The sequence below is a fragment of the Leiobunum rupestre genome, chromosome 11 (assembly GCF_980474605.1).
Source record: "Leiobunum rupestre chromosome 11, qqLeiRupe1.1.hap1, whole genome shotgun sequence".
NCBI classification, from domain to species: domain Eukaryota; kingdom Metazoa; phylum Arthropoda; class Arachnida; order Opiliones; family Sclerosomatidae; genus Leiobunum; species Leiobunum rupestre.
The window spans coordinates 46,264,961-46,292,958 of NC_143394.1; the positions used below are offsets into that span (position 1 = coordinate 46,264,961).

The window sequence follows — 27,998 nt, forward strand, 5'->3', positions numbered from 1 at the left end:
GGGTAAATTATTTCTTAAAACTTTTGCGATCCCGAACGGTCAGCCTTTGTCAGTCCGTTGTCTAAATTCAACTATACAATAATCAAACCAAAACTTTTAATTTCAAAAGTATAACATAGGCCTACTGAAAATAAGATTTTTACTGACAGTTACTCGCTGTTAGGTTTTAGAAATTGTAGGTACCGTATGCTACGCGTCGTAAATAAAAGATACATAATTTTAAATTAGCGTAAATAATATTTAACCAACTAAAACCTTATCCCTAGAGTAGAGGTGGTATGGCTGGCCTTTCCGGGGCCCCAAAACTGGCTGGGGGCCCTGGGCTGTAGCCCATTTAGCCCATGCCTTAAGACGACCCTGCCAATTACCACGGTGACGCAAAACAAGGCTTACAATTAATGCGGTGACACTGACAAAGCATAAAATTACCACGGTGACGCTGACAAAGCTTACAATTACAACGGTGACGCTGACAAAGCTTAAAAGTATAATGGTGACACGGACAAAGTACACAATTGCGTTGTTGACGCCCACAAGGCTAACAATTACCACAGTGATGCTGACAAAGCTTACAATTACCACGGTTACGTTGAAAAAGCTTAAAAGTATAATGGTGACACTGACAAAGTTCACAATGGCGTTGGTGACGCCAACAAGGCTACCAATTACCACGGTGACGCCAACAAGACTTACAATTACTGCGGTGACACTGACAAAGCATAAAATTACCACGGTGATACTGACAAAGTTCACAATTGCGTTGGTGACGCCAACAAGGCTACCAATTACCACGGTGACGCCAACAAGACTTACAATTACTGCGGTGACACTGACAAAGCATAAAATTACCACGGTGACACTGACAAAGTTCACAATTGCGTTGGTGACGCCAACAAGGCTAACAATTACCACGGTGACGCTGACAAAGATTACAATTATCATGGTGACGCTGCCAAAGCTTACAACTATCAGGGTGACGCTGACAAAGCTTAAAACTATCATGGTGACGCTAAAAATTACCACTGATTACAATGAAAATATTTACACAAACACCGAATATAAATTATAACATAAGTTAATAACGATTTCAGATCGTATAGCTGTCAGTTATTTTATTTGTACGTTTAAGAACAGGTAGGAAAAAAAATTATTCAACGACACAAAAATCATTAACCAAGTTTCGACGGAGGCCAAAATAGGGGTTTCTAGATTTCAGGGTAAATAATAGGGTTGTAAAAAGTGTATAATCTTCTGGTCGTGACATACCAACTACCGCGATACCAGTCCTGCCAGCGTCGTCATATAACACTGCGGGGCATTGGCGGTAATATGCATTATCACTACCAGCTAATTGAGAGAATTGTAGATCGTAAAAAAAATTATTCTATACAGAAGAACTTTTTTTAGAGTTTGGCGAGTATTCGGGACAACCGTGGTACTTGTTCAAGACACGCTAGTACATAAGAAGAACGAAAAAAGTAAATTCTGTTTCGCATAATGTAGCATGACGCGTTGAACTAAATAGGCCTTGTACGATTAGCGCTAAACATTGGTGTACAATTGAGGCTCTCAGCGAACCATTTAAAAGCCGTCGATTTTCCGCCGGACGAGAATTCGCCCAATTTTCTATATGAATGGCCACGGAATTAAAAAGCGCGTTCAAAATATTCGTCTAGATCCGCTCATCCTTTCGCTATTAATGACAGGAAATCGGTGGTATTTATGGAATTGGAGAGGGTGGGCCGTAACTCGATCTCCGGAGACTCTTCTCATTTCTTCCCAATTTACCTCAGATCGCAGACGGCGGAATGATAGGTGGCCGGCCTAAAGGCGAAAGAGGGAGGACGAGTCGAAATCTCTCGATATTAGCCAAGAGCGTTCGTAAAATGATTCCCCGTAGCGCGTACCGTCGCTAACCAGTTCTTGGCGCGCGTTTCGACCAAATACCGCGTAATACGTCAGAGGAGATCATTGCTAATGGAGAGTCGGGACCGTCTACCTGTTCGCTAAATCGCGCGTTTTGTGACATTGAAAATTTCGCGCTCCTGGTCGCGCGGGAGGGGATATAGTGGTATCAGCCCCAAACAAGAATTGGTTGGATATTCCGTTTCCACCTGCTCACATGAGCAGTGGCTGCCAGTTCCAAGGCTACTTTCACTCCTCGATTTCTAAGCGGCTCTCGACGAAAACCAGCTGAGAACGCGATCGACAACCGAGCGACTCGGAAAACCAGCTCTCCTCCGCGCAGACACAACCCTCTCACGTCCTCCGAAACGCCACCAACAGACAACAGTGAGTACTATCTGCCTGTTCTTTCTACTACGTTTTAATAATTTATGTAGTTAAGATCTAATCTCCTTTGTTTGACGCGTATAACTCTCCAATCGGAAAGATGGTATTTTCAATAACGTTCAAATACCGTAACACTATCGTTGTTTGTTTAGAAATTACCTCGAACGGTCCAGTTTTAGTTGCGAAAGTTTAGGGTGTGTGATCGTACGCGTTTTTTGTGGGATATTTCGAACAACTTTACGCGCTTATTAAAAGCAAGTTTTTGACAAATGTTTAACGTAATGACGGCACGTAGGATGCTTTTTCTCAAAACGTGGAAAAACCTTTATTATACCCAGCTAGAAATAATTTCCTGACAGCCAACCTATATCGGAACATGGTCATCGTCCTGTTTATATAAATCGAAGACAAACAACCGTACTAAATATCTAATTGACCAGCGATATGAAGGGGGAATCTCTGGACATTCCAGATGGAAGGCATTCGTATTATCGCGAATGGATGAGTCGTAATTTCATTGTTTTTGACGAGGAAAGTCCCGCCACATAATGTCGTCAGCCAAGCTTACAAATAGCATTTTAGAAAAAGAAATGATGTTTTTTGTGCAAACGCGTTTTGGATCCTAACTTCGGATGCGCAAGCTCAGAACGTGATTAAATTTAAAAGTAAGATTTAACCCTGAACTAAACCCACAAATTTAAGTAGAAAACGCATTTACTTAACCGAAGAGAGAACGCGTTTCGCTCTTCCTAGCTGCAAATAAACCTCCGAAATAATCGTGACTCATATTAAACACGCCTGTAAGTCAAAAATTATCTTTTGTTCGAAGCCCACGGTTTGATTCCCTTTGCCCAAGGCTTATCCCTTAAGTCATTTGCAAATAAACCGCCTGGCTAATGGTAATAGTTTTGGGCCGACGAAATATTTAAAAATATCTATAAATATATTAAAGAAATAATATATTTAACTTTGTTGCAATCGCTAAACTGACTAGTGCCAAGGTTATAATGTCATAAAATGTTTGTCTGGGAAGCTTAGTTTAACGCAACGTCGTTTCGCTTGAGGAATTATGAAACGTTGTCCAAATAATAGGTATTTTCGAAGGCACGATCGTCAAAATAAGCTTTTACACGAGAAATTGACTGGCAATATTAACGTACAAATCCTTAATTTGCGACTCTGATAAGTACAATTCACTAATTAAAAAAGATAATTTAATACACCCAGATGAATATAATAATAATACATTATAATAGCTAGCTCACCTTCGGACGTTGAAACGATCCACTCTTGACGTAACGTTTATTAGCAGAATATATCAGTCCTTTTACCCTTTGGCGCAGGCAGCCATCTTGCCCGTCAAAGCGCTGTCGAAGGTAGGGGGTTTACAAAATGGCGGAACACCCTTAGGTAATGTAATGAAAACAGTCGCCGGAGCTGAATTCGATAAGAATCTAAGCGGGGTATATTTGGAACGGTAAAATCCAAGACTCAAAAACGTAATTAAGATTATGGGCACATATCTAATAATCTAACCACGGATTCCGTATTACATGTAGAAGGTCGAACCATTTTTTGTAATTTATTTCTTCTATATAATTTTACGTGGGAATAATTTAACAGGTACTCTACGGAAAGCGATAGAGTACAGTTTGAACGATCCAGCCTTGATTGAAGTGTCAGTTAAGCTTATCCTACAGTTCTGTTAATTTCACCCGTCTCTGACTACTTTTATACCCCCATCAATAACAGCGGGACAAATTCCGCCACCCTGGTAGATCATATACTGCCAAAAGAAGTTGTCAGTTTCAGTAGACGGCGTGTTTTTTCTCAACTTTCTAAAATTACAAGTTCTTTTTTCTATGCTCTGAGCACTCATTAGGCGCGGTTCCTTCGCTTGATATTGAAAGCAGTAAAAAATGTTGTAAAAAGGGCGGGAACGCGGGACCACGCCGATACGTCTATCTCTCTGACAAAGGATGGATAATTCAACCAGCTACACAGAAAGAAAAATCCGCCAGAAATCCTCTAATGCGGTATTAAGGATGCCTACACTAACTTAATCGAGCAAAGAAATTCGCATCTTAACCCTTTTACATGCTAAAATTGGTGGTAAACATAAAATCCCATCGGGGTTGAAACAACCGCGGGTAGTCGGACGGATTTGTTATCAAAGAACTTCAAAAAGAAAAATTGCTCATTAAATATTCAGGGAAAGTGGTGAAAACTGAACGCGGGAAATTATTGCGTATTAAACATTATTTCAAATTAGTTGTTACAATTGTTGGGGTATTCGGAAAGTATTCAAACTATACGCGGGAAATTGTTATTCATTATAGGAACAATATTTGAAATTAACTAGTTGTAAAGGTAATTGGAAAGTAGGAATATTATTTGAAATTATATATTTATAATTGTTGATTTATTTGGATAATTTCTCTAAGAATATTAATAATAATAATAATAATAATAATAATAATAATAATAATAATAATCAGCTAGGCAAGGCACCAGCTTACACCCAAGTCATCTAGCGACTTTTATAATTAAACGACTTTGACTTACAAGGAGAATACCCGAGTTGTTTATTGCCGATTTTGTTCAAAGTCGGGCGTAATGTAGACCTATATGAGATATGAAATTTCACAAAACGAGACGTTGCACTACCCATTCAATTCGTCATGCCAACCGAAAATGTTTTTGACCACTTAAAACAAAAAATCTCCATTTAAAAAAACATGGGTTTTTCTCGGTTTCAGATAAAAAAAAATTTTAAATTTGAAAATCACGAAATGGGTAGTGCAACGTCTCCTTTTGGGAAATTTCATGTCTCATATAGGTCTACATTACGCCTGAATTTGAACAAAATCGGCAATAAACACCTCGGGTTACGGGTACTCTCCTTGTAACCCGGCCACCTGAACTAATGGCTTTAAAAGTCGCTCGATGACTTAGGCCTAAGGTGGTGCCTTGGGTATTAGCCTAGCTGATTTTTTTATATCCAAAAAGGGGGTATAAAAGTAAACAATTAAAATGTCTTTAGCTCGCATTGTCAAGAATCCGTATGTAGAACTCGAAGCTATTCAGGCGAATCCGTGTTGCGTAATAGAAAAACCGTAGAATGGTTCGGAATCAAAGCTAGACTACGGCCATACAGGTATCAGAGGGTGTAGAGTTCTGAGTCTAGCAGGTGGAGCTCTCTTAGATAAAGACCAGAGCCAGTTTTTCCTCACCCCTATACGGTCTTAGTTTCTCAGGTCATTCCCACCAGAATAAAGTCCTAGGCTTAGGATATACTAGCGGTTTTTTTTCGCTATCTCGTCTTACGCGCTATAGTTTGTTTTAGCCAAGCTGATCAGCTCGCAACATTCGAAAAGTTTTAGTTTTACGAAGAATTTAAAAAAAAAGTTCACAGTGCGTCGATCTCAAGTTCAAGAACTTTTTAGCAAACTAGTTATCGGAAAAACGTTCGGTTTTTTTTGTACGGTATATTTTCTAATACTTCCGTTTACATATTTACGTCTTTGATAAATATTAGTATGGACTGAGGAATTTTAGGATTTATATAACTTTGAACCGTAAGTACTTGTTTATATACGATGTAACAGATGTATTTTTAGGTAAATACCGGCTGTGTTTAGTTTTAGTTCCAACTATAAATTTTAAGATTAAACGTAAGCAAACCGTTTTTCGTACAAAGTACAAGTTTATCTACCTTTTTTAAATTATAGTCGAGAGAAATTGATGACGACGTTTACGAATAATTAGCCTTTTCAGTTAACACAGCCACCTAGCGGCCAACGCCAGAAGTTAACTTAGCCGCTGTATTTAACAGTTTTAACTAGAGCCAGTCACTCCTAGTTTCAATTAAAACTGAAGGCAGAATTGTCAAATTTGTTAATTAATTAATTGACGGATAAATTCGGCAGTTTGAGAACTGATCGCGTTCGCCACTAGGTAGCTCTATACTAACTAAAAAGGCTAATTATATTGCTACATTTGATTTTATAATGGAATAATTGAAACAATTTGGTTGCGCAACCAACGGAGGAAGATAAAAATCAAATTAATGAAGCGTATAACTAATTTTAAAAATGAATTTTAAAATGTTTCGAAACTATCGGAAATTTTGCATATTAAAATTAACAGTACGTGTAGATTAAATAAATTAATTTAACTCGCCGAAGAATTATAAGGAAAAAACGTGCGGAATTCGTCGGCTATAAAAAACGCCGTGAAATGTATTAAAATATAAGCATTCAGGAAGACAGAAAGGGGTACGATTTGGGGAAAATATCTATCAGGATATCCGCTTCGGCGTATATCTCCATTGTTACCGCGGTCGGATATAATACAGCCCTTAGAACTGGTGCAAATTTATCATTCTATAAACCGACCTTTCACGAAAAGCGGGATTGTGGGGTTCCCGTGACACAACTCGAATAATATATTCCGAAAACCGAGTTGTTTAATGTTTACGTTATACCGTATAGCCAAGTTTGTTTTGGAACGAGTACAACCTTTAGTCGGATTCTTGGAAGTAGTTCTGGGACCGCTTCAAGGATGTGTTTAAACGCTAGTTCATTTGCATACGCCAAAAATATCGATTGCGACCGCGAGATTCGCGAAAACAATGACTTAAACGTTTCGTTTAGTTTACGTTAATTAATGGGATAAAGCGCGAATTAGCTATGGAAGCTCTAAGACCTTTCTGCCCGCGGGCCTTTTTAAAAGACAATAACTTTCGTCACAGATTGATGTTAAGTGTCGATTAGGAAATGGTTACTTGGTGAAGTAACTTTTTCACTCGTCATCTATAACCCAAATCGAAGATAACCCAAATAGGAGGAATTCCAAAACCCTTCCTCAATCTTCAAAGACTGATACCAACGCGCTGAGAGTTTCTTTGCTTTACAATCAGTTTCTAAATGATAAAATTTGACCCCACAAAGGATGTTACCATCGACAACTAATTTGCAAATATATCCTACGCGTTGGAATTTATTTTATAGCTTAGATGATTACCTAATATTTAAATAGAATTGTTTGATTATACTCGTGTCTAGTTGCGTGTGGTTATTCCAAATTATAGAAACGGTAAAATTACTTCGTTTTTTTATAAATTGGTATTATTTTTATATAATAATACCCAAACCAAAGCTGGAGTCATTCTTGCACCGAACATAACTTAACCAAATGGAAATAATAAACACCTGCCATAAACAGGCCTTTGCGAGCAACACCACCCATTATATTTCTAGGTATACTTTCACTTTTCAAAAATCCATTATTTAAAAACAATAAAGTAAAAAAACACGTTTTATTTTAACGACTAGTACATTTCTAAAGCGTTTGACGCGTTATTGTTCAAATGGCGGGATTCGCTCGCGGAGGAAAAAATAAAGAGATAATTTGGGAATTTTCAATGTCATTCTGTGATCCGCCTTTTCCCATTTTTTGGCAAATGCTCCAAACCCATTTTTCAGGGGCATTTTTTCCTCTTTCTCCGACTACAGGAGTCTAACTATAATTTTTGAACATTCCTCAAACTTTTCATTTCGTTGCTTATAGCCGGAGAAGAGTGGGGTTTAGCAGGGGTGTAAAAAGGGGGTCACACCATTGATTAGGTAGGTGTACGGAATATCGTGTACAATTCGTCCAATACAAAGTGTACGTCGTGTTACTAAGGGAGAGACCAACCTATAGGTTTTAATTATTTGGCTTGGCTATTGGGTTTTTATCAAGTTCCGGGTATATTTGATATTTTTGAACTGCCAAGTAACGTATTGATTTAACCCTTAATTATACCTCACAACGAAGGAAGATGTGATAAAGAATACTTGGAAATATTGCGCAAGGGCTATTAAATTGAAAGTGAAAACTGTTATTTTTTCTTGGTTAGATATGACCTTCACCGTCATATCTTTCCTCCATGAAGGGAATTGTACGCCAAAATATAAAAACGTATAGAGTAAACAAGGTTTTGGTAATTATTCAAATTTGAAATAAAATACCACTAGTAAAATCGTGGTAAAAAGAAAATTTGGATGTAAACAAGTCTTGTTTATTTCATGAGAGCTCAGTAAATTGTAATTAGATTTGAATCCCTCATCCGAGCCCATTAGATTTTAAGGACCCCGGTCAGCTCGGGTGCGACCCAGTGTTGGGCATATTCATCAAAGAGCCGCTCACGCTCACGTCTTTTTGAGCGGTAAAATTTTCGCTCCTCCCTTTCCGCTCTTTTTTGAGCTGTATAATTTTCGCTCCTCTCTTTCCGCTCTTTTTTGAGCTGTAAAATTTTCGCTCCTCTCTTTCCGCTCTTTTTTGAGCTATATAATTTTCGCTCCTCTCTTTCCACTCTTTTTTGAGCTGTAAAATTTTCGCTCTTCTTTTTCCGCTCTTTTTTGAGCGGTAAAATTTCACTCCTCTCTTTCCGCTCTTTTTTGAGCGGTAAAATTGGTGCTCCTCTCATTTTTGTTTTGCGCTCTTTTAAAAGGATATTTTACCGCTCATTTTCGCTCATAATAACAAATCCGCTCACAATGAGATGAGCGGTGCCTAACACTGGTGCGAACCCGCGGGATAGCCCAAAAAACCTTCGAATTTGTTAATCTACGAAAATAAACGCGATTAAACGGAAGGTTGGTTTTTGAAAACAAGTCGTTTTTTTTTTCATTTAATTCCATACAAACAGCCAAACACAAATTAAGAACGGAATATTAGAGTTGTACATTGGACAGTCGCGCTTCGCCCGGTCTAGCGTCAGTGACTGTCACTCAAAGGAAAACGAGGTTTACTTGAATTAGATTTTTGAAAAGAGATAGCGTTTTCTTTTTTTTTTCTCGAAATTCTTTCCATTCAAAAATACGGTTTTTTCCTAACTAAATAAGGAGAACCATTCTTGGTGAAATGTTCCAACCGTTCCACCGAGCGACTCCCAAATGAATGCGTGCTTAGCTCGTAATTGAGACAGACGATTAAAAAAATACGTCATCCTCCCCTCTACCTGCCTGGACTTAATGATTTCCTTGTCTAGGAAAATCATTTGACATAAAGTAAAGAAAAGTAACTAAAAGCCGTTAGGCCTAACGGCTTTAAGATATCATCTTTTGCGAGCGAGTCCATTTCCTACACAGATTCACGAGCCGAGTTCCAACATATTTTCTATTGTGAAAGCGCGCTAAATTTTATTGTGTTTAAACAGGAAAAGTATCCAAACACGAAATGGAGAAAACAATTTAGCTCTAGAATGCAAAATTATTAGGTACTCTTACCGAACTAGTTTAACCGTTAAGGACATTTTAAATTCCGGAAATTTACACATACGTCGTTTATACGAGAGCAATTAAGAACGTATCCAGATGCTATAATTGATTTCGAGGAAAAACGCTTTAATTCACATTCTGAAGATAATAACACCGCCCAACGATTCTGGTTGGAATGGTTGAAATTATAATTTTATAAATAGAGTATCCGTATATGTTTAATAGCAAAACCGTTGTAAAAACGAGTCACCTCGTAGAAACGTGCTCCAAGTTACAAACTAGTTTTTAAACATCGACCATTAATGAAAACTAACCACGCATATATTTTGCGTTATTAACAGGGTGTCCTTGCCGTTCAATCAAAGTCAAAGTGGCCGGTGAAGTCTGCGTATCGATAGTGTCGATCGAACTGTCACGTTAGTCGAGCAAAACATTGATAGTACTATATATACATCGAAACCAATCAAAAACGTATACACCCAGTATTTTTATAAATTCTAAAGCGAAAAAGCAACGGTACCTTGACCCAGAATCCGGGTAAAACGCGCCGCTTGACAATTAAGTTTCCGAGGAGTCAGACAATACCAGTTCGATGTAGTACGCCATTTCGACAAAAGATCCAAGATATCTACGGTCTCAAGAAGACTTTGGATATAATTACTAAGGGGCCGATACATTTTGAATCGAAGTGGAACCGACAAAGGCTTAAGAACGCGTCTTTCACATAAGGATAAAAGTTACCCTCTGTATATTCGGTACATATTTTCCAAGTGAAAAAAGTGTAAACTCGGTTGTGTAAATCAAATAAATGCGGATTCTCGCGTATTTGTTGGATATATCTAACTGGCGATTGTCTTTCTATCTGGCAGGTAATTGCGACACGGAAATCGCTGGCGTCTTGGCGAAAACGTAACCACGACGATTACGAACTAAACTGACTTGGAAGGAGAGGACGTAACAGACCTTGGCCATGGTTGGCCTAATTCCCGAATTGAGATGGGCACTTTTGACCGTATTAGCCTTGGTTAGCCGTACTAATGGTAAGTACCGCCTCGTATCGTATCCTACTTTTTGGGGTCATCATTTCCTTTAAAATTATATTCTTTATTCTTAAAAACGTTAAACGTTATACCTTAAACGCTATAGTTTCGCAAATATCGTTCTTTGTTTTGAGAAAAGGTTTTTCAGAAACGCGACTTGACCTTTCCTTTCAAATTATATAATTTTTTTCACTCTACAAGTTTTTGTGAAAGTTTAGGCGCGTAATATTAGCGCCCCGAGAAACGTACAGACAGAAAGTCGTTTTTCCTGTTTTAAGACTCACGAACGCCTGAAAACATTTTTCGTTACGCGCTTGCAAATGTAACCCGCGATGACAGCGACGAATTTCTCGCCATAGAAAACGCAATTTACTCGGCTAATACGAAAGGAAATGTCAATAATTAAAGCGCTATTATTACCCAGGTTTGCCATCGTTGCACGGGACCCCCGCGGACCCCATCTCGGTCAGAGCTGGTGAAGAGGCGGTTGTCATTTGCGAAGCGAAAGATACCGATAATTACACGGTAAGTTACCGAACGCGATCTTAAATACACATCTACTACAACGCGTCTCTTTTCCAAATATCAGGTCATATGGCAAAGGTTGACAACGAGCGTCCTGACCTCGGAGATTCTGACAGCTGGTACTGTTCGGATCACCAGTGACCGGCGCTTTTCTGTGATACACGAGAAAGGTACCAACCCGTAACGCCTACCAAATTCGATTTAAATTTAATTCGCGTATAATTTAACGCCATTTTGTCGCGGCTTGGTTCCGTCTCATTAACTCTCTCTCCACTTTTCGTAATATGGCAGAAAGCGATATATGGGCGTTGAGGATATATCCAGTAAACGAACTCGACGCGGGACGATACATTTGCGAAGTTAACAGTATACCCAGGCTGCACGTGGTACGCGTACTAACTGGTAAATATCACGTTGACAGAAACGCGTCGTCGAAAACGTTATAATAACCCCGTTAACTTATCTATTCAAAGTTCAAGCCAATAACGAATCTAGTCACTATTACTCGTCTAAAACGGACAACACTGGTAAGTGATTTATCCTACGGCGTAAAACGAACGTTGTAGTCACGGGCGCTAATTAACCACTTAACCCGTAGGTTGTTGTATGCAAGCGAACGTTCCGCTTGACTGCTTACAGTTTTGCAGTCTAAACACAGTCTTATCGAGATCCCACCCCAATCCGTGGCATTGTATGGACTATCTCCCCACCATCACGAGATGCTTGACGGGTAAGAGGGTTTATTTTAAATGGCCGTTACAAATTGTTTAACGCCGTGTACTATTCTTAGATGGCAGGAATCACCTACCGTGTTGCGAGAGGCAAAACATACCGGAAGTGTGTCGCTCCGTCTGCGTCGGGGATTACGACCTGTCAACGGTGATACAGCACTATTCGTGCATGAACTACACCATCCCTACGTTAGCCTGCATCGCCGAGGGTGTTGGTAAGGAATTATAATTACGGCGAGAAGTATAAGAAACGGCCGTCTCATTTGCGTAACAATCGTTTCGCCTTCTTTATTTTGTCACTTAGAGATACTTCCGGGTCCCCCTCAAGAATTAGTCGTGCAGCCGCTTTCCTCTAACGAGCTTAAAGTTTCATGGTCGCCCCCTTCCCAATCCGTTCCGGTTTCGCACTACATTATCAACGTTACCAAAGTTCATTCGCTGAATCCCAGCGTTCAGTTTGAGGTGATTGTTATATAAAAGGCGATTTTACGCCATTAGCCTCGATTCGATAGCGCGCAATTAAAACGACTTTTTCCATCCTCAGGTTGTGGACAGTCGGCGTGGAAAAGGGCTCAGCCACGAGGATAAGAATACCAGCGTCGTCGAAACGGTATGACGCGTCTTCATTCGAGCGTGGCCCATTAATTACAATTTAGAAATAAAAGTAGGATCATTTTTTTATTAACGATTCATTGTTTAGGTTTCGAGTAATCAGACGTTTCACGTTCTCAAAAACCTGGAGCCCGAAACGGTGTACGAAATCCACCTGACCTCCAAAAATGACCAAGGGCACAGTCTACCTACTTACGCCGTACGGACGATGACCCTTCCCAAAAACATAACGGTGCCGAAGTCCGTCGTCGATTCGGTCATTGTTAACTTGACCGTGCCGGATATTAGAAAGTGTTGCGAGGATAAAGGGGTCAAAATGGGACGTTGTTTGGAGAACATGTGCGACCTGACCAAAGCCGATAGAATTCGGTAAAGACATAAGAATAATTATAACCCTGTTTATTTTGTAAAGTAACCTTAAATTGCGTGTTCTAGACTGACTGACGTTATGATCTGCGCACCATGGGCTAACGTTACGTTCGAGTGTATGTCTGGCGAAGTTGACCACACTCCTTGTTGCAAGACGCGGAATGTCCCCGAAGTTTGCCTAGATTTTTGCGGTGGCAAAGTTACTAGGGTCGATTACAGACACTTTGTTTGCTTGGACCATATGGAGTCCTACGGGAATTGCCTATTGGATCATTACGGCGTCCTCCCTAGTGAACCCTTGGAATACACGGTCAGACTTATTCATTCTGAATGGGCTTTACTTCACTGGAAACCACCCACGTAAGGTTTTATCTTTATCCACGAAGAGTTGAACATAAGTTAACGATCTTTTCCCACTTCAGGACATTAGGAGATTCCGTGACCGGTTACAACATACATTGGAGGGAAATTGAAGACCAGGATGGCGAATACCACGCGGTTTTCGGTGTCAAGTCTCCGTATTTATTGGACGGTCTCATTCCAGGAGTCCAGTACGTTGGTTATCTTCGATTTTTTAAGTGCCTATACCACTAACGAAAAATCCTTATCAGGTACGAAAGTTACGTCGTGGCCACTAACAAGTACGGCACCAGCAAGCATTCTACGCAAGTAGTCTTCACAACGTCACCAGTCATCAAGGCCTCCGATTCGGACAGGCAAAACCGATGGTACAACGAAACGGCTTGTTGCGTGTCAGCGGGGTTACGAGAAGAATGTCTTCCACTATGCTCATACGATGTAAACCACTTTTATACCAGGGTACCTCGCGAACTATTTTCATTTATTTGATGAAAAATTTCAGGTGAAATTAACAGACATGTACAGCCTGGGTCCGCGATGCGTCCATCAACTAGACGTGCTAATAAGGTGCGCGGCGGCCGGCAGAGACCACACTCCCTGTTGCAAGCACAGAAGCGTGAATTGGGATTGCATGCCGATGTGTGCGGGCACATTGTCGACCAACCAGTTTAACCTGGCTTCAACCTGCAGTTACGATCTCGGAAACATCTTGCAGGTTGGAAGACCTATCATTTTATTCAAACGCGATACGCTCGGCTTACTTTATTCTCAACCAAAATAAAGTATTTTGAAAAATAATTTTTTATTTTATTTCGGCAGTGTATGATTGAGGGGGTGGATCTGTTACCGGGCATCCCTCAAGATTTCCATTCGACATCTTTGGGGAAAAACTTTGTCAAACTGTCGTGGAATCCCGCATCCGACGGAGCTGACGCGGTAAATTATCAAGTGAGATACAGTCAAGTTCAACACGGTATCCCGGCCCACCCGCTAGTCTACAAAGAAGTAGGTTTTTTCATTAGATTCGCGTCTTACCATACGACTAATGTCTACATTTCTAAAACAGAGTATCAACTGTAGTACAAATACCTCCGTGATAGTGAAAGACTTGGAGACGGGATCGCCGTACAGCTTTTACGTGGTAGCGGGAAACGAACACGGATATTCGCAACCATCCTTGGTTCTTATTCTAATCCCGGCTGATTCGGAAACCAACGATACTAGTATAAACAGCGCTTTAGGACCTCCACACAGTTTGGAAGTAATCGACGAGACGGCCACCACAATCGCCATAAGATGGCTTCCGCCTCATCATCTTCCACCGGAAGCCACAGTCATGTACACCGTATTCTTCCTACCGGTATCTCAAAGCGGTACATTACTGGACGCGGGTATGACGCAAGATACTATGTTCACCAGCGCCGCGATAGTTAATTTAACGGCCAGTACTCAATACGCCATCGCCGTCAGGGCTCAAAATTCAATGGGGTACGATTGGTATATTTTCGAAGATAATTAACCACATCTAAATCTATTTACAACCCATTTACAGAAATAAACCCAGCGTACTCAGCGAAATATTGCTAGCGTGGACCGAAGCCCCGACTCCGGCGTTCGTAAACCCACCCCTGATCATCCCCGCTGGACCCATCGTTGAAGGACGCAACATTACCATCATGTGTATAGCCCTGGGAACGCCCGCCCCGACCGTATCACTGTACATCAACGGAGAGGTTGTTGTCGAAAAAATACAGCATCACGTCGCCCATACTATCGCTAACATTCACCACAACGTTACCAACACGGCCTGCTTCGCTGATAATGGTCACGGACAAGGAGCGTACAGCGCACTCGAAATACACGTCAGTTGTAAGTACCATCTCAGGATCGTTCAAAGTACTATGCTTAACTTACTATTTAATTTTCCGTAAATAGTTCCCGCAATGGCCGAAGCTCTTATTCCCGACATCAAGATCGCTAAAGGTCGAAGCGTACGACTGCAGTGCCAAATTAAAGGATTCCCCGAACCGAGGGTTTTGTGGTATCAGGGTTCCAATAAAGATAGGATTATACAAAGATCAGCAAAGACGCAAATGGAATTGACCATTAATACTAAGTCAAGGGCGAGTTTCGTGGCCACGTTAAATCTAATGGAGGTCAGGGAAGAAGATTCCGGGGATTACCTATGCGTCGCTGAGAATCAACTGGGCAGTTCAACGAGTAGCGCCAAAGTTACCATCGAGACAGCCTCAACCAGGAACACATCGCGTAAGATAGTCGTTTACTTTTATCAATGTACGTTCTAACTAAAGTTCAACCCTAGTTTGTTGCCAAGAGCAAAAGGTCAGCAGCGGATGTATGGACGCTTGTACTTTCGACATTGATATTCAAAGAGCTTTAGATAAACCCGAATGCGTCCAGGATCTCAATAAGTTAATGTTCTGCGCCGCTGGTAAGTTACTTAGATTCTAAAATTTTACAAAAAGGAAGTTTAACATTGGCAAATGCTATTTATAGATGGTAGGGATCACAGACAGTGCTGTCGAGATAAATCAGTACCGCGCAAATGCCGAAGATGGTGCATGGGCAACCCCGTCCCCAACGCGCCACTTTGCGCTCTAGTCGCAGCGAAGGAAATCATCACCTGCTTCGAAGAGGGCAAAGGTAATCGTACTACATTGACATACCACGTTTACCTTGTTTAACTGATGATTAACCCAATAGCGATACTCCCGGGTCCACCCGTAAACGTACAAGTTAAACAAATGAAGACCAACATGTTGGAGGTACATTGGGAACCGCCGGAAAAGAACCCCGATTCGGTTCAATGGTATCGCGTTTTCTGGAGACCGGTTGGGTCACGCGCTTTGTTCAAAGTAAGAATTATTTACGGGACATAACTTGGAAAATCGGGAGTAAGTTTACGCGTCATTTTCCGTAGAATGAAACGAGCAAGGCTTACATGACGCTGGAGAACTTGGAGGAAGGTAAAATGTACGAGGTAGCCATCAAATCTGGTAACCATTACGGACTTAGCGTTCATACGGATCCCGTTGTGGTATCAATAAATGGTAAGCGAGACGCGACTTCATTCCTCCACATCTTTACTGATTATAACCTTTCTTGCAGGTCCCGGTATTAGGCCGAGGGCGCTCATAGGTAAGTCGGCTGTCTAAAAACAAACGTAATTATACGAAACGAGCCAACGTTTTCTATTTGCACTTAAACAGGTGAAACTAGCGCCGCTGTGAAAGCGGTAATCGCTATAGTCGTAATCATAATTATAACCATGTTGGTTGTCATATCCGTTATCGTATTCCTGAAACGGAAGCGCCTTCAAAAACAAGAAGCGGGAGTCTCCTTCGAGAATCCGGCCTACCTTAAAGATGCCAATAACGCCAATCAAGTAAGCGTCGAAGTGCATAAATCCCCACCAAGAATGTATTTAGGTTAGCGGAGTATATGAAGTGGCAACTATAGTCTCAGGAAGATCTTTTTTGCCTACGCGTAGAGAGAGCCTGCTATTGCAACGGAGTGTCTTCCTTCTTACTTGCTTGCAGAAAGGGGGAAATATTACGTGAGGAAAGGTTGACGGGCATGGTCACAGGTACAGTGTGGCCGATGCCGATACCGCCGTATTCCACATAACTCTAAAAAAAGGCTTAGAAGGGTCAAGGATATCTCCATCGCAAGAAAATATCATACATACGGTAGCGCGTTATACATTTTGGAGATCGGGTCCCACAAGTTGGTTATTTGCCCATTTTAGTGATTTTTGGGCGATTTCCAACTTTCAATGTACACATTTCTTAAAATTAAGACCGACTGCGTTGAAAATTATATTTTAGCTAGTACTGATCATTTCTGAACTACGGTTTCGGTTGCATTCAAAAATTGTAATTTTAAGTGAGATTTCTGGCCAATAGGCGAAACTATAAAGTAAATTTGGTCATAACCAACTTGTTAAAATGGGAATACAAAATCACGTGACTACCATATCACAGCCAACCTCAATTCGGTAACTCGTGTTCATAGTTGGCCGTGCGACGGTAAATAAAAAAAATTATTCCTTCCGGATACTGCAGACAGCTAATTAACTTACACCCTTCTATTACAAAATAATTTAAATAATAATAATAATTATATAGTTTAGATGAATCGATCCAAATTTAAACTATTATTAGCAAAATAAAATGAATAATAGTTCGTATTTCTTAGGATAGATGGCGCTGCAGTTCTCCACAAAATCACGTGACTACCATCTTTTCAGCCCCCCTGGACTTTATAGTTTCGTCTATTCGCGGGACCTCACAAACCGCGTACGCACTATTGTCATATTTGAATTTCGTGCCAATTTATACAGGCGCCATCTAACTCGTTCGCGTTTTGCTACCTTATTACCAAAACCAGGTAACTCGAAAAATTCCTCCTGAGGGTTAATATGTTAATGTTCCAGATAATAGAAAATTTGTTCAAATTTAAGTTTAATATTTAAAATATAGTTAAAATATCGGGGGATTGTGTGTACTTAAATGTCAGGTTCATCTTGTTCTTTCCGAAATCACGTATCATCCGTTCACCAAAATACATTCTTGTTAAAATTACCCCAACGCCTCGTTGACCATGAATTTTCTCCCAAATGTTTTAGTCTTCGACGGGGACGACCTCTGACGACGGTAACTGTATACAATTACCGACTAAAAACGGTCTAAACGGACACGCCAATAACAAATCCACCACGTGATACGACTCTAAAGGGGATTTAAAGGCGAATTTGTAAATTTTGTACGTTTTTAGCGAATACGATTTTTGTCGCTGCGCCTTCATCAACGCCGATTTTATTGAAACTGAGGCGGTGCGGTCGCGAATAGAAAAGAGACAAAAAATGATTAAAAAATAATTGTAATATAAATGAAAAAAAAACAAATTTCAATATTTTTATAAAATATTGATTGTTATCGGTTAGACGTAGAAGGTGATTGTTTCTTAAAAAACTGGTTTTTCGAGAATCGAGAATTTAATTTTTAGTGACCACGAAAAAACCCAACAGAGATTCTGTTCGGGGAAACTCCAACCCCAGTGATGGACATTTATATTTTTGATACACAATTATTGTAAAAGCGATTGTTTATTTTTGACTGTTGTTTGAATGATCATGACATAAAAAGTTTAATATTTTTTAAAGGATAGTCGAATAATTGCAACGTAGGTAGTGGTTACACATTTATGGAAATTATAGTGTATATTTTAAAGCCGCTTTGGGAAACCTAAATGCCAGAATCTACTCAAATTGCATCGTGATACTGGTGAAAGGGGAAAATGGTGCATGATCTGGTACAAAGAAAGTGCACCGCCAAAGGTACTAGCTTCAAACAAGTTGCAGTGCGTGTTCGTGTAATATTCTTCAATTTGAAATATAATATATTTAAGTCTTCGTGAGAGTTCGCAACATCAGTATTAGTGCGTCTCAGAATTTGATAACAGTGCGAACGCTAGAATTATTAAAAATATATTACACAATTACAATTAAGAGTCAAGATTCGAATAAGACTAGAGAGGGTACCTTTTGGTCTTGCGCAACATCTCAAAGCCCTCATTAATTTGATTTAGCGGTAATACGTGGGTTATCAAAGGATCGGTATCGAGTGAACCGTTCAAATACATATCCACTAACTCCGAGATATTTTTCGGGTTACAATCTAAGCGGATGGAACCATTTTCGTGAAACTCCCAGTCAAATAACCCCACGGAAACGAATAAAATAACGCCTACCTCCAAACCAAGATCCTTTGATAGTCTTTCCAAGTACCACGAAGAGTGGGTTAATGCTAAATTCTCCACTCTCAGGAATTCCGATGATGATAACCTCACCGCAGTTCAATCTTACGGCTGAAACCGCGTCTTCCTAACAAAGTTCACAGACACGGAATCAAGTAAGTTAGTTTTAGGAACTTAGGAAAAATTATGAACGTGAATGTCTAGACACTAAAATTTTGGTGTTCAATATTGTTCAGCGAGTAGCTCTTAGAACGTCTACGGAAAATATTAAATCTGCTATTTTAGTTCTAACATCTAAATCTCCCAAGTTTCTGACAGCAGAATAATCAGTGAATATGGCCAGAAGATAATAATGCTTTGGTCCCATTCGACTGAAATCCCATTCGTTCGAAAACGATTTAACATTGAGTCCCAATCGATCGAAAATACCCCAATTGTGCGGTTTACAGCCCAATTTTGCAAGTTTATATTATTTTTTTTATAGTACATCAAATTTCGTTTTTATGAGACGTTTTTTAAATAGGTTTACTTCTTATATAAATAAGTGTTTCGAATTGTTCGAATTATTTTATTCTTGATATAAATAAAAAGTTCAAAGCATAAATATATTTATAAAAGCGCGCCACCCTAGGGAAGTGAGAGACGAGACTAACGTAACCTAACCTAACCTAACCTAACCTAACCTTACCGTTAGTACACCTGTAGCAATTTTGTTTAGGTATAACGTTTTTTGCGTACCCTGCTATATCTCGGGGCAGAAGTAAAAAACAAACCAAAGGTCCCAATGAACCGAATCCGCCTTTTGGGCTATATTTCGGAAACTTATTGAATTCGGTCGAATGGGATTTCGATCGAATGGGAATATACCATAATAATATATCTTTAACGACAGAAGCGCCCATCAAGGCCCGTTGTGCTTTGGTAAAAACGTAGGTGCCGGATCACACATGTGCACGTGAACATCTTCCCTCTCCTCCCCATAGTCTGCGCAATGCAGGATCGACACAGATTCTATTGGGCGCGAATTTTCCTGGAAACCACGGATAAGTACAACGCGTCATGACTAAAAATGTATCTTGCGTATTACTTCCCCCGCGATGTAACATGTATAATTTAAGGATATGTACTTATTTGTAAATCATATTTGTTTACGTAACAGTTTTAGAAACTCGCTAAATTATTAATTTCGCTACGCACTATTTTTTCTTTCGAATCATATTTTGAAAAATTAGCGTGAGCCTGCGAATAGGGCGATGAATGCTTCTCGTAAAATATTTTATATACTTCTGATATGACGTAGACTTTCTTCGTGGATAATTTTTCAAGGGTTGCTTATACTGTCAATTATAGCCACTTAGACTAACTTACAATGACGCTATTTTTACCAACGCAAACGAAAGCGTAATCGACACCAACGCCTTCAGTTGTTTCTTGAATTAGCGAACTGGTTGATTTATCCGGTTGATCTGAAGGATTGATAAACCGAGTGCAACCAAACTTCTTGCCTAAATGTAATCAAAATCGAATAAGTCGCGCCATTAGCGAGAAAGGTATACAATACAGTGGCGGTGGAATAGGGGGGTACCGGGGTAGATTGTACTCACTTCGATTTCAGACGGGGGTACACAATCATTGTATTGTACCCATTCAAATTGCCTTCCTAAAATTTCATATGTCATATTTTGGTCTATAATTTTCCAAAACCCTCAGTGATAATAATATAATAATATTTTCATATAATTATATAAATTAGGAAAGTGATTTAATTTTATACTGAATTATACACGCTATTTGCTAAACACTACTCTATTGTCGTGATAATCACTAACAAATATGCCATACAAATACATAATTTTCTCGGAGCGCTTGGGGCTGCCCCGATTTTTACTTCCGTCGCCACTGACAACATCTAATAACTAAACTTACCAAAAGCTTCTTTTTCTGGCGCAATATCAATGCCGATGATTTCGGAAGCCCCGCAGTCCCGACAGCCCAAAGCGACGCACAGCCCAATCGCCCCCAAACCGTAGATGGCCACGGTCGAACCAGGCCTGACCTTGGCCGTGAATTTCGCCGCGCCGTACCCTGTCGGGACGCAACAGCCGTAAATGCACAGCTTATCCAAGGATACATTCGGTATCTGAAATAAAGGATTATGAAGTGGCGCTTTTTACTACAGCACCGAGGAATTACCTTAATGAAACAGCTTTCTGGGAGGACACTATACTCCGAAAAACTGGCCACAAGCATCGGCTGAAGAACGGACTGTTCCTTACAAGTTATGCGACTCTTGCCATCGGAAAAAACGCCAAAGAAGGAATTTCTACAAGGAAAATATAATTTCAGAAATTAAGGTGTTATACCTAGGGGCTGCTTGTCGAAATACAAAGTTTAAATTTCGCGCTTGCAGCTATGACAATAGATGGCAGCACGCTCGTTCTATCTTGTCTGAAACCAAAACTAAAAACAGTAGAAAATAAATCGTAGAGCTCAGAGCTCAAGTTTCATTTTTGTATCTCTAAATCTTTCCTTTGTAGTCTTAAATAAATATTTTGACGTTCGTTTCTAGTTTTTCTACAGGTTATGGGTCTAGTACGCGGCTAGATTTACGTGAAATTAGAAACGAAACTGGTAATTGGTTTTTGTTTATGAATTACGAAGTTTGTTTTTGTGGGTCAAGGCCCAATATACAAGTTTTGTGTGTTCGGATGCTTGGACAAAATGTCAGATATGGAGGACAAAGTGAATTTCGCGAAACTAAATAGCTCGAATTATCAAATATGGAAATTCAAAATGGAAATGTATTTGATAAATAAAGACCTTTTGTATGTCATAAGCGACCCTGCACCTGCACCTATAACGACGGTCTGGGCAAAGGCTGATGGAAAGGCATAGCTACGATTTGTTTACTCGTCGAAGATAATCAGCTGTTGCTCGTTAGGCATAAGACAACAGCGTTGGAGGTATGGAACACTTTAAAAGATTATCACCAGAAAAGCACATTGTGCAGCAAGGTTTTTCTATTGAAACGACTATGCAGAAGTCAGTTGTCCGAATCTGGAAATGTAGAAGTTTAGATAAAATGCTTGACTTGGTAGATCGTTTGAGAGGGTTAGGAGAAAATCTTGTCGTAGCATTGTTGCTCTGTAGTTTACCCGAAAGCTACGATACTCTAATCATGGCATTAGAGACGAGAGACGAAAAGCATTTAACCTGAGAGCATAACATAGAGTCGGATCAAATAAAATGGAAGGTTTAAGCGATAAACAAACAGCGTTGAATACGTATGCGGGAAAGAAGTCGGGCGTTGCTAAAGTCTCAAACTCCAGGCCCAAGTGCTACGAATGTGGAAAAGGCGGTCCTTTCCAAAGAGACTGTCGTGTATATAAAGCCAGAAAAGGTAAAGAAAGTCAAACCAAGATAGCACAGGCAAATGTTGTACAAAAACCAAAGGACTCGGTTTATACATTTTTCAAGATAACAACGCACCCATGCAGTAATGCGTGGTATAGATTCAGGTGCAACTTGTCATATGACAAATGATAAAACGTTTTTCTCGGATCTTGACGAATCTTTCAAGAACAAAGTTTTCACGGCACAAGGGGCAACCCTAGCTTTTACAGCTAGATGATGTGGTAAAATAAAGTGTCAGTCTGGAAAAGAACGTAAGCTAACCATAGCGAATGTAGAAAACGTTTTACTGGTACCTGATCTTCAAGGTAGTTTACGGTCTGTATGGGAACTTACCAAGAAAGGACTTGAAGTTAATTTCGTAAATGAAAATTGCACGATAAGTGACCAAAATTGAGACATTGTGGCAGAAGCAACCCCCGAATGGGATCTGTACAAGCTGGATCAACCAAATAACGCTCTCATGGTACACAATGCGGAATCAGGCTCAAAAGAATGCGTACACGTTTGGCACCGTCGAATGGGACACAGGGATTCCAGTGCGATTGAATTTCTAGTTCGGAAAGAACTTGGAGACGCGATAAAATTGGCCAAATGTCAGAAAACGCAGATTTGCGAAACATGTATGGAAGGGAAAATGGCGCGCTTGCCATTTCCGACGTCGCACATCAAGTCAAAAGAAAAAATAGAACTAATCCATACAGACTTATGTGGACCAATGCAAACTGTTACACCCAACGGAAAACGGTACATTCTTACTCTGATTGACGACTTCAGCAGGTATACTATAATAGCGCTACTGAAGAACAAAAGTGAAGTAACTGAGCATAAACACCCGACAACGTTTCGGTCGGACAGAGGTGGTGAATATATAAATAACGAGCTTAAAGACTTCCTAAGAAGAGAAGGTATCGAATGGCAGTAAACTGCACCGTACACCCCGCAGCAAAATGGCGTGGCTGAAAGAAAAAATAGATCATTAACTGAAATGGTTCGATGTATGTTGACCGACAAAAGGTTGCCAAATAGGTACTGGGGCGAAGCTGTGACTACAGCTTGTTACTTGCAAAATAGATTGCCCAGTAGGGTGCTCGAAACGACACCCTTCGAATTATGGTTCGGTAGAAAACCAGATCTTCGACATATTCGCATTTTTGGATCAACCGTTTTCGCTCATATTCCAGAAAAAAAACGAAAAAAGCTGGATAACACAGCTACGAAGCTTATTTGAAGAAGGTTCGAAGGCTTATAGGCTTTTGGACACGAACACAGATCTCGTTACCATCAGTCGAGATGTGAAATTCGTCGAGGATATATGTCACTTGAAAATTTCTATAGAGGACAATTCAGAAGCCAGCGAGGAAACCGTCGTTCATCTTGACGAAAGCGAAATCAAAGAGCCAGAAAACCAAACAGAAGACGAAGATGCGTGGAACCGGAAAGAGAAGAGAACCGAAATCAACCTCGACTTTCAACTCGCGTGAACAAAGGACAACCACCAGAAAGACTGATTGACGTCATGATGACGAAACAAGAGCTTGAAAAGGACGAAGACCCTCGTACTTTGGAGGAAGCGCTCGCGAGTCCGAAAAAGGACCAGTGGAAGAAAGCCATGGAAGAAGAGTTACAATCACACGAAGAAATGCAGACCTGGACTCTAAAAGAGTTACCCCAGAATAAAAAACCAGTCGGTTGTAAATGGGTGTATAAAACTAAAAAGGATGCAAAAGGAAACGTCATCAAGTATAAGGCGAGACTCGTCGCGCAAGGCTTTACCGAAAAATTTGGAACAGATTACGACGAAGTATTTGCACCAGTTGGAAAACATCCAACGTTTCGTACGCTATTGACGATAGCGGGACATTAGAATCTAAAAGTTCGACATTTCGATATGAAGACAGAGTTTTTAAACGGAAAACTTGAGGAACACATTTATATGAAACAGTCGACCGGGTTTCGAAACCAAAGAAACAGCGCAGCATGTATGTCACCTACGCAGAAGTCTTTACGAACTGAATCAAGCGGCGCGTATTTGTAACGAACGTATAAATAAAGTTCTCGAAGAGAACGGGTTTCAGAGAGGGCAGGCTGACTACGTGAAAAAGGTTAACGATAAGTGGTTTTACGTGTTCATATACGTAGATGACTTTATCGTTGCAGGGGACTCGAATTTTATAGACAGCATATGACTTAGGCCTAAGGAGGTGCCTTGGGTATTAGCCTAGCTGATTATTATTATTATTATTAATTTGCTGAAAAAGGAATTTCAAATTAGCGACCTCGGAGAACTAAAGCTATACCTTGGAATCGAAATTGAACGCGACACGGATGGTATTTTTCACGTTCATCAGTCTAGCTATACAGGGTGTTAACTAAAAGATGGACCCGGGCGAATATCTCAAAATGTGTTTTAGCTACGATTTTGAAATTTTAGGTTGTTATAGAGCGCTCAGGGGGTCACCCAACTATGAAAATTTCAATAACCTTGAACCATGTCTTCAAGGTCGTACGAAAATTAACTTGAGAACCGTAAGAGCTACGAAGTTGGTTCCAATTAGAAAGTTGTTCCCCGTCACATTTTATGGTTAACTAGCTTTGACTCGATCTGATTTGCAAAATAGGAAGTTGAGCAATGTTAGGCCAAAATCAAGAAGGCGATGTTCAACTGATACCTTTAAAAGTACTCTTGTTAGAGTACTGGAATTTTTTAGACAACCTTATCGTGGTTGAGGGTCTTTAGTTTGAAAATTTCAGCTCCCAAAACTCGTCTTCCACACGTTATCAACTTAACATGCACCCGACCAAGATCAATTTTGAGTAGGAGTATCTCAACTTCTAGCCCACGGGACTGGACAGCAGTCAAGCGAGTAATGCGGTATTTAAGAGGCACTATGGATCTGAAGCTAAAACTTGGGAGTTCTCTAATACAATCAAATACTTTAACTGGATACGCTGACGCAGATTGGGGTGGTGACCTTACCGATCGGAAGTCATGAATACAGGATACGTTTTTCAATGGCTCAGAGGAACGATTAGTTGGGCTAGTCGTAAGCAACCAAACGTGGCACTTTCTTCAACGGAAGCCGAGTACGTGGCACTCGCGGAAACATGCGAGGAAGCACTCTGGCTTGAAACAATTTTGAAAGATTTTAAACAAGGAAACATCTCCACGAAATTTTTTGAAGATAATCAGAGCTGTCTAAGAATGGTCAAAAATAAAAGCATCACGCGGAGAACGAAGCACATTGCTATAAGACATCATATAAGACATCATTTCGTGAAAGACTCGCGAAATATATTCGATTTTAATTATCGTCCAACCGAAACAATGATCGCGGATTTACTGACCAAACCGCTTCAAAGAGTGAAAACTAAAGAGTTATCATCACTGATTGGACTGAACTAATAAATGTAGAAATGTATAACTTTTGAGAGAGGGTGTCGAAATACAAAGTTTAAATTTCGCGCTTGCAGCTATGACAATAGATGACAGCATGGTGCTGTGTTTTTGTTTGAAAATAATAACGCTCGTTCTCTCTTGTCTGAAACCAAAACTAAAAACAATAGAAAATAAATCGTAGAGCTCAGAGCCCAAGTTTCATTTTTGTATCTCTAAATCTTTTCTTTGTAGTCCTAAATAAATATTTTGACGTTAGTTTCTAGTTTTTCTACACTGCTCACCTACCAGAAGTGTTTATCAACGATTTTGTTCAAACTCGGGCTTTACATAGATTACCTATACATGCTTTACAATAAAATAAACAAACATCATTTTGTAAAAACTACGTGTGATTATTCTGTAATATCTGCAGCATACGCGCATTCTACCTATAAAAACTGCGCAAATTTTTGCTAGTTATCCTGTCGAAAACACTAATGCTACCAGTAAATTCTTTAGAACCGATCGTGTAGTTTATACTGCTTTTTTTAAGCTAAAATATTACTTTTGCCGATACAATCTACAGTGTCAGATCCTGTAATTCTTGCGAGTTTACCGGCTAAAAACCCACTTTCTATCGGTAGAATATACAATTTAAACAACTGCAAAAATTAATTGCTATTTTTTAAAACCTACATGTACGTGTGTATCCTGTAATATCAACGGACATTTCCAGTAAAATTTACATACAGTATCCCACTTTAAAAACTAGAGGAAAGTCCTGGCTACAATTGCTGCCATGTTTTTCAGCAGGACTTTTTTTCTCAGTATAATAATTCCTCAAGACATAAGTTACAATGGGCTTTCGTTTCGCCATTGCAACCAGTAAATTTATGACAACTACAGATAAAGTTTTCTTCCTCTTTGGGATTTAACATACAAAAATCAGTTTTTGACGGTAAATATATCAATGTGAATAAATAATAGAAAAAAATAAAAATATAGGGAAATTAAAATACATTTTTTTTTCGTGGCCATGGAAAAACAAACGCCCATTGTAGCTTTTGTCTCCGGGAATTTTCAAGTTACTTGAATGTCTACCTTAACTTCCTATAGTTTGAACCAAATCGGTGATTACTCAATCCCGGAGTACCTCAAGAGTGGGCGGGGTACTCTAATATTGAGCGACGATTACGCCAAGTTCTCGAAGAATACGCGGATAATGTCAAATTACGCGGAATACCCCGAAAGTACACGAAGAGTACGCCAAGATTACGCGGTTTACTCCGGGATTATGCTCAGTACACACGGATTACGCGGAGTGATCAGCCCTGGAATTATTCAAATACCGATAATTTAAGTTTGCTTACGACATGACGACTTCACACAGATTCCTGGTCCCGGTTAAACAAGACGGGCATTTGCCGCAGAAAAAGCCCCAGAGCGGGATTACAGCATCACCTGAAACGACGCGTCAATGTTAAGCGACTGAAGCCGAGGCTGGAAGGTTTTATAATTGAATACCAATTTCCAAGGACTTCACGTCTTTGCCAACGCTCTCTACGATTGCCGTGCTTTCGTGTCCTGTTACGAGTGGAAACTTGGCGAATAGTGTTTTGCCATTTTGCATAGTAATGTCCGAGGAGCATATACCAGTGGCGACCATCTGGAATCGTCAATATCATACGAATGCGTAAAATTTCGCTGATTCTAATGAAAAGTAAATCAACTATCGGATTACCTTAAATCGGACTTCATTGTCTTTTGGTGGAGCAACGGTCACAGTTTCGATAGAAAAGTCTTCCCCGGCTCTCCAGCAAACGGCTGCCTTGCATTGAATCGCCTATGAATTGTAACGGAAAATTTCGATTATATATACCTACATAATGTATAGCTGTAGAAAAACACTCGTTTATTTGAACCTTTAGAACGCTGCTCATGCTTGGAACTAGTCTTCTTCAACGAATAGCTAGAACGTGAATCATCCGTTCTGCAGCGAGACGCAAATAACGGGAGCCAGCTGTATAATTAACAGTGTAGACGTTTTACAATTTTCGACCAATTACGCTTTGACATAAAGCATTTATCCACTTCATCGTATTCTTATTCGAGTAAGGCCAAGCGTTCACTGCTCTTCGTAACGTCTACGTACTACCTTCCGCAAGCCTTTGCTTCGTAACGGAGACAATGCCTTGTGGAAGGCAGGACGGATACCATACCAAACGGAGAGCCAGTG

At 40.0% G+C, this 27,998-nt stretch overlaps 2 protein-coding genes across 2 annotated transcripts; one reads left to right on the forward strand and one right to left on the reverse strand.

The window, feature by feature from the left end:
• Positions 1–2,137: 2,137 nt before the first annotated feature.
• LOC149923023 (Ig-like and fibronectin type-III domain-containing protein 2) lies at positions 2,138–18,378 on the forward strand. The gene is made up of 26 exons (XM_090162674.1): positions 2,138–2,292; positions 10,427–10,597; positions 11,022–11,122; positions 11,187–11,292; positions 11,414–11,524; positions 11,596–11,649; positions 11,721–11,852; positions 11,913–12,068; positions 12,158–12,315; positions 12,398–12,463; positions 12,554–12,834; positions 12,901–13,194; positions 13,257–13,385; positions 13,446–13,632; positions 13,697–13,909; positions 14,014–14,199; positions 14,261–14,682; positions 14,747–15,063; positions 15,130–15,462; positions 15,518–15,646; positions 15,712–15,858; positions 15,919–16,070; positions 16,136–16,265; positions 16,324–16,353; positions 16,425–16,600; positions 17,843–18,378. Exons 2-26 carry the CDS (start codon positions 10,528–10,530, stop codon positions 17,936–17,938), a joined length of 4,176 nt encoding a protein of 1,391 aa, XP_090018800.1. The 5' UTR covers positions 2,138–2,292; positions 10,427–10,527; the 3' UTR covers positions 17,939–18,378.
• On the reverse strand, positions 18,158–27,803 carry LOC149923024 (alcohol dehydrogenase class-3-like). The gene is made up of 10 exons (XM_090162675.1): positions 27,685–27,803; positions 27,504–27,605; positions 27,287–27,428; positions 27,133–27,223; positions 21,166–21,295; positions 20,899–21,112; positions 20,341–20,477; positions 18,967–19,099; positions 18,758–18,893; positions 18,158–18,686 (listed from the first exon to the last, which is right to left on the reverse strand). Exons 1-10 carry the CDS (start codon positions 27,700–27,702, stop codon positions 18,662–18,664), a joined length of 1,128 nt encoding a protein of 375 aa, XP_090018801.1. The 5' UTR covers positions 27,703–27,803; the 3' UTR covers positions 18,158–18,661.
• Between the last annotated feature and the right edge of the window lie 195 nt (positions 27,804–27,998).

What these genes read in the sequence shown, in the direction of transcription:
- LOC149923023 (XM_090162674.1), top strand. Translation starts at nt 10,528, where the DNA reads ATGGTTGGCCTAATTCCCGAATTGAGATGGGCACTTTTGACCGTATTA. An exon ending in CGTGGTACGCGTACTAACTG is followed by an intron (nt 11,525 to 11,595) that starts GTAAATATCACG and finishes ATCTATTCAAAG; the next exon opens with TTCAAGCCAATAACGAATCT. An exon ending in GTCTAAAACGGACAACACTG is followed by an intron (nt 11,650 to 11,720) that starts GTAAGTGATTTA and finishes CTTAACCCGTAG; the next exon opens with GTTGTTGTATGCAAGCGAAC.
- LOC149923024 (XM_090162675.1), bottom strand. An exon ending in GCCAGAAAAAGAAGCTTTTG is followed by an intron (nt 20,478 to 20,898) that starts GTAAGTTTAGTT and finishes GATTACATTTAG; the next exon opens with GCAAGAAGTTTGGTTGCACT. An exon ending in TTGGTAAAAATAGCGTCATT is followed by an intron (nt 19,100 to 20,340) that starts GTAAGTTAGTCT and finishes GAACTTTGTTAG; the next exon opens with GAAGACGCGGTTTCAGCCGT.